The sequence below is a fragment of the Triticum aestivum genome, chromosome 2D (genome assembly GCF_018294505.1).
Source record: "Triticum aestivum cultivar Chinese Spring chromosome 2D, IWGSC CS RefSeq v2.1, whole genome shotgun sequence".
NCBI classification, from domain to species: domain Eukaryota; kingdom Viridiplantae; phylum Streptophyta; class Magnoliopsida; order Poales; family Poaceae; genus Triticum; species Triticum aestivum.
Genome location: NC_057799.1, coordinates 231725001 through 231728364, shown reverse-complemented (window position 1 = coordinate 231728364; position 3364 = coordinate 231725001). Strand labels below are relative to the sequence as shown.

The 3364-nt window shown below is 49.1% G+C and overlaps 1 protein-coding gene across 2 annotated transcripts; it reads right to left on the bottom strand.

Annotated features, from left to right (window-relative positions):
• Nucleotides 1-647: 647 nt before the first annotated feature.
• LOC123052641 (protein MET1, chloroplastic) lies at nt 648-2615 on the bottom strand. 2 transcript variants are annotated; one of them, XM_044475944.1, is made up of 7 exons: nt 2094-2615; nt 1880-1986; nt 1679-1752; nt 1498-1574; nt 1291-1411; nt 1147-1206; nt 648-1061 (listed from the first exon to the last, which is right to left on the bottom strand). In XM_044475944.1, exons 1-7 carry the CDS (start codon nt 2462-2464, stop codon nt 921-923), a joined length of 951 nt encoding a protein of 316 aa, XP_044331879.1. In that variant the 5' UTR covers nt 2465-2615; the 3' UTR covers nt 648-920. The 2 variants fall into 2 exon arrangements, with proteins under 2 accessions (XP_044331879.1, XP_044331877.1); XM_044475942.1 differs by having other exon boundaries at nt 1679-1773; nt 2094-2602.
• Nucleotides 2616-3364: the final 749 nt, after the last annotated feature.

The following is a 3364-nucleotide window of genomic DNA, read 5'->3' as shown; positions in this document are numbered from 1 at the left end:
TGCTCCAGCCAACTCATCCAAAAGTCCAAACTGATGGAGGGAGGTGGGCAATATATTTCAACACAGAGAATCACCCAATACCAGTTTTGTGAAACATAGAAAACAAATTACAAGTTCTGTGCTATCCAAGTGCCGATCAGATCAGCCTTATCTTGCTTTGCTCTGATTCTAGTTACTTCAAGCCACTCTTTGAGATAATATTTCCATGAATCGGTAAACCAAAGTTGCAGGGAGGCTTGGAAATTCTAAATATTACTGATCATAATAAAGCTCTCGTGATGAAGAATCTGCATAAATTCTTCAATAGAGATGACCTGCACTGGTTTAACCTTATTTGGGAAGTGCATTACTCTTCTCTCCCACAAGACAAGAAGGTGGGCTCCTTTAGGTGGAAGACCCACCTCAACCTACTCCAGACTTACAAATAGTCATGTCTGTGCATTGCAAATTCTGAGAGCACCATCCAGTTCTGGAGTGATAAATGAAGTGAGGAACCACTTCAACAAAGACTCCCTGAGCTTCACTCCTTTGCCAAAACTTAAAAGGTAAAACGTGTTTTGTCCGTCAAAAGCTGGCTCTTGTGTTCACCAGAAAATATATCCACATTCCGATTGGTACTTCAAGCACGATAGCTAGTACGTCACAAGTTAAAAGCACGATGGTAACATATTTCCTGTAGCCTTTGCTTTCCGAATGGAGGATTGCCATTGTTATGTACAAAGTGTATGTTCATAGAATGGTTTAAGTACAAAGGAAGGCTAAAACCATTCCTGGAGATATCTCCCAAGTCTCTGCAAGAACAAACTAAAACTACTGTTTCGAACTAGTGGGGGAGAGAGAGAGAGAGAGAGAGGCTGGGCTGTATGGCCAAGTGTGCAAACTGCAAGACCAAGTAGATGTGTGCAATCGATAGGAGGTCATCACTTCTTACCGAATCCAAATATGGATTTGATAGCATTGATGGCGCTCTCGTTGATAAATGATTCATCGTACTTGTTTAGTAGGGTGGCGAACTCCTCCGAGTTCCTCAAGTTTGCTAAATCCGGGTCGGTGCGAATCCTCTTCAGGAAATCAAGTAGGATAAAGTGTTACTTACTATGAACCTTAAACCCATTTACTTCTGTAAAGCGGATAGTGTCTAGTTACCTTGAAGTCTTCATAGCCTGCTTTCATCGCTTCTTCAAGTGCAGAAAGGCCAGCTTGTATCTGCACAAACGAACATCCATATGTGTGTATTGAGCGGCAGACCTACAGTTTTGCTCTTCATATTGAAACAAGTAGGAGGCGAACCCGGTCGAGCTTCGAATAACAGCACGCGACATTGTAGCTGGCTACGGAAGCTTCATCAATCTCTGGTTTTGACCCCAGCACCGACTCAAACTTCTCCAACGCCTCCTCGTATTTTTCATCCCTGAAAGTTTTTTTTTCTCCGGAACAAGTCAGCAGAGTTTTCAAATTGAAGCAATCTCATTGCATCATACAGTATGTATCACCGACTTGTACAACTTTAGCCCCATGCGAAGGTCATCTTCTCTTTGGATCTTCTGCTCCATCTTCTTCTGGTAATTTTGCATCTGCATCCAACGTTCGAGGTCGAAACGCGCACCACAAGCATGAGCAATCTACACAACTCTAGGAGCAGAAAGAAAAATAGACTAAAGCATGATCCTATACTTACCTGAATCTCTCTGAGTTTAGTGCTGACATTTCCGGTGTTCCTTTCAGCCCTGATGACCTCCTTGTCAGAGAGCTCAGCAGCACCATCCCATTTCCCTGGACTCAGTTAGTGGTATAACTCAAATTCCGAATTGATGAATTCACAATCATATCTGTCATGTCAAGACTCACAATGAAGCAGCTAAGTACTAACTGTTCTTACCAAATTTCTTCTGCATCTTCATGTAGAGAGGGCCAACTCTCTGGCGGATGCAGTACATGGTCTGGCCGTACCCTGCCGCCGGCCAGATTTCCTCTCCAAAGACGGCGCTGTGAATTTGCCATCAGTTAGCAACACGGAAGAAATCTTGATCTGGCGGTCATTCTGAAATTGTTGTGGGTTGGCTGTTGTGAGAGGATCATCTGAGCGGACTGACCTGGTGGCAATAACCTTGTCGCCGACGGTGAACTTGCCGGTCTGCTCGGCGGAGGAGCCGGGGAAGATGGCCTCGATGTAGGTGCCGCCGTCGCGGCCCTTGGCGAACTTGAGCCCGTACGGCTTCAGGATCTCCACTTCGTACTCCTCGTACGGCTCCTGGCCTCCATCCCCGTCCCCACCTCCGGACTTGGGCTCCGCCTGCGCTGACGAAGCGACGACGCATCTCGTCGCTGTATCCCGAAGCTTCAGGCAGCAGCTGTGGCCAAGAAACGCCGTCCTCGCCGTCCGCGCATTGCTACCGTTGGTTCTTGCGAGGCACGGCGGGGAGGAGAGGAGCGGCTGGTTGGTGATCTGGTGGGCGAGAGCCATTTCAGCTAGCTAGCTGGGAGCTTTGGGCTCTTGGTTCCTCTGCGAATTGAATCTTTGCGGTAAGGGGTTGGAAGCGGTGAGGAGGAGACGATGGTTGTGTGGCTCATCTTTGGCTGTGTTGCGTGGCGCCAAGAGGTGTTGAGTTTGGATGTGAGTACTGAGAACTGAGATGATGGAGGCCACACACACACCGGGCTTCAGCCAGAACAAAGCATCTACAACGGCCGGTCATATCCAACATAATAAGCGTCGCGTAAATAGCGCATCCTAGCGCTAGTCACCGCATCATTTTTAACTGTGCTAGCGAAAGGAAAAAGAATAATAGAAATACGTGCTTTGTGTGGTGTGCCTGCTGTACAGCCGTACGTTTCGCTGACCTGTGGGCCTGGTTAGAAAAAAAAAGAGGAGCTCGCTGGCCCATGCCTTAACCCTCCCGACACACACAACCTCTCCTTCCCCTTTCTTTCTCTTGCTTGATTCGTAGTTCCTCTTCTCCACCATTCTCGATCCTCTCTTGAGCCCTCACCAACGATCCATGAAGCCATGGCCTCTCCGCACCCCGCACCCTCCCACAGCTGATGGTCTAGGCCCCAGCAGAGAGAGTAAGAGGACCGCCCCATCGGTCAGAGAAGGCGGGGAGGAGTGGATGCCAGTGAGGGAGGCGGCTTGGCGCTGCCAACTCCCCACCGGTCTCCTTTGCCTCCCACCTGGCGCTGGGTTGGCGTCTAAGAAGTCCACGACAAGGGCAAGACCGACGGGATCGGGCATCACCAGTGCCAAAAGGTGTGCCGCCAAGTGTCGACGCATGCACGACGTCGCAATAGCCATGGACGACCGCTTCTTCCCCAGGGACCTTCCCGATTCAGTTTACGCTGCCTGCTCATCATTTCCTGCCCTGAC

Bases quoted from the DNA above. Each gene is read 5' to 3' on its own strand.
- LOC123052641 (XM_044475942.1), bottom strand. From the start codon at position 2,464: ATGGCTCTCGCCCACCAGATCACCAACCAGCCGCTCCTCTCCTCCCCG. The intron at 1,412-1,497 runs GTCGGTGATACA...AAAAACTTTCAG, and splicing joins ATGGGGCTAAAGTTGTACAA to GGATGAAAAATACGAGGAGG. The intron at 1,062-1,146 runs GTAACTAGACAC...GATTTCCTGAAG, and splicing joins CAGGCTATGAAGACTTCAAG to AGGATTCGCACCGACCCGGA.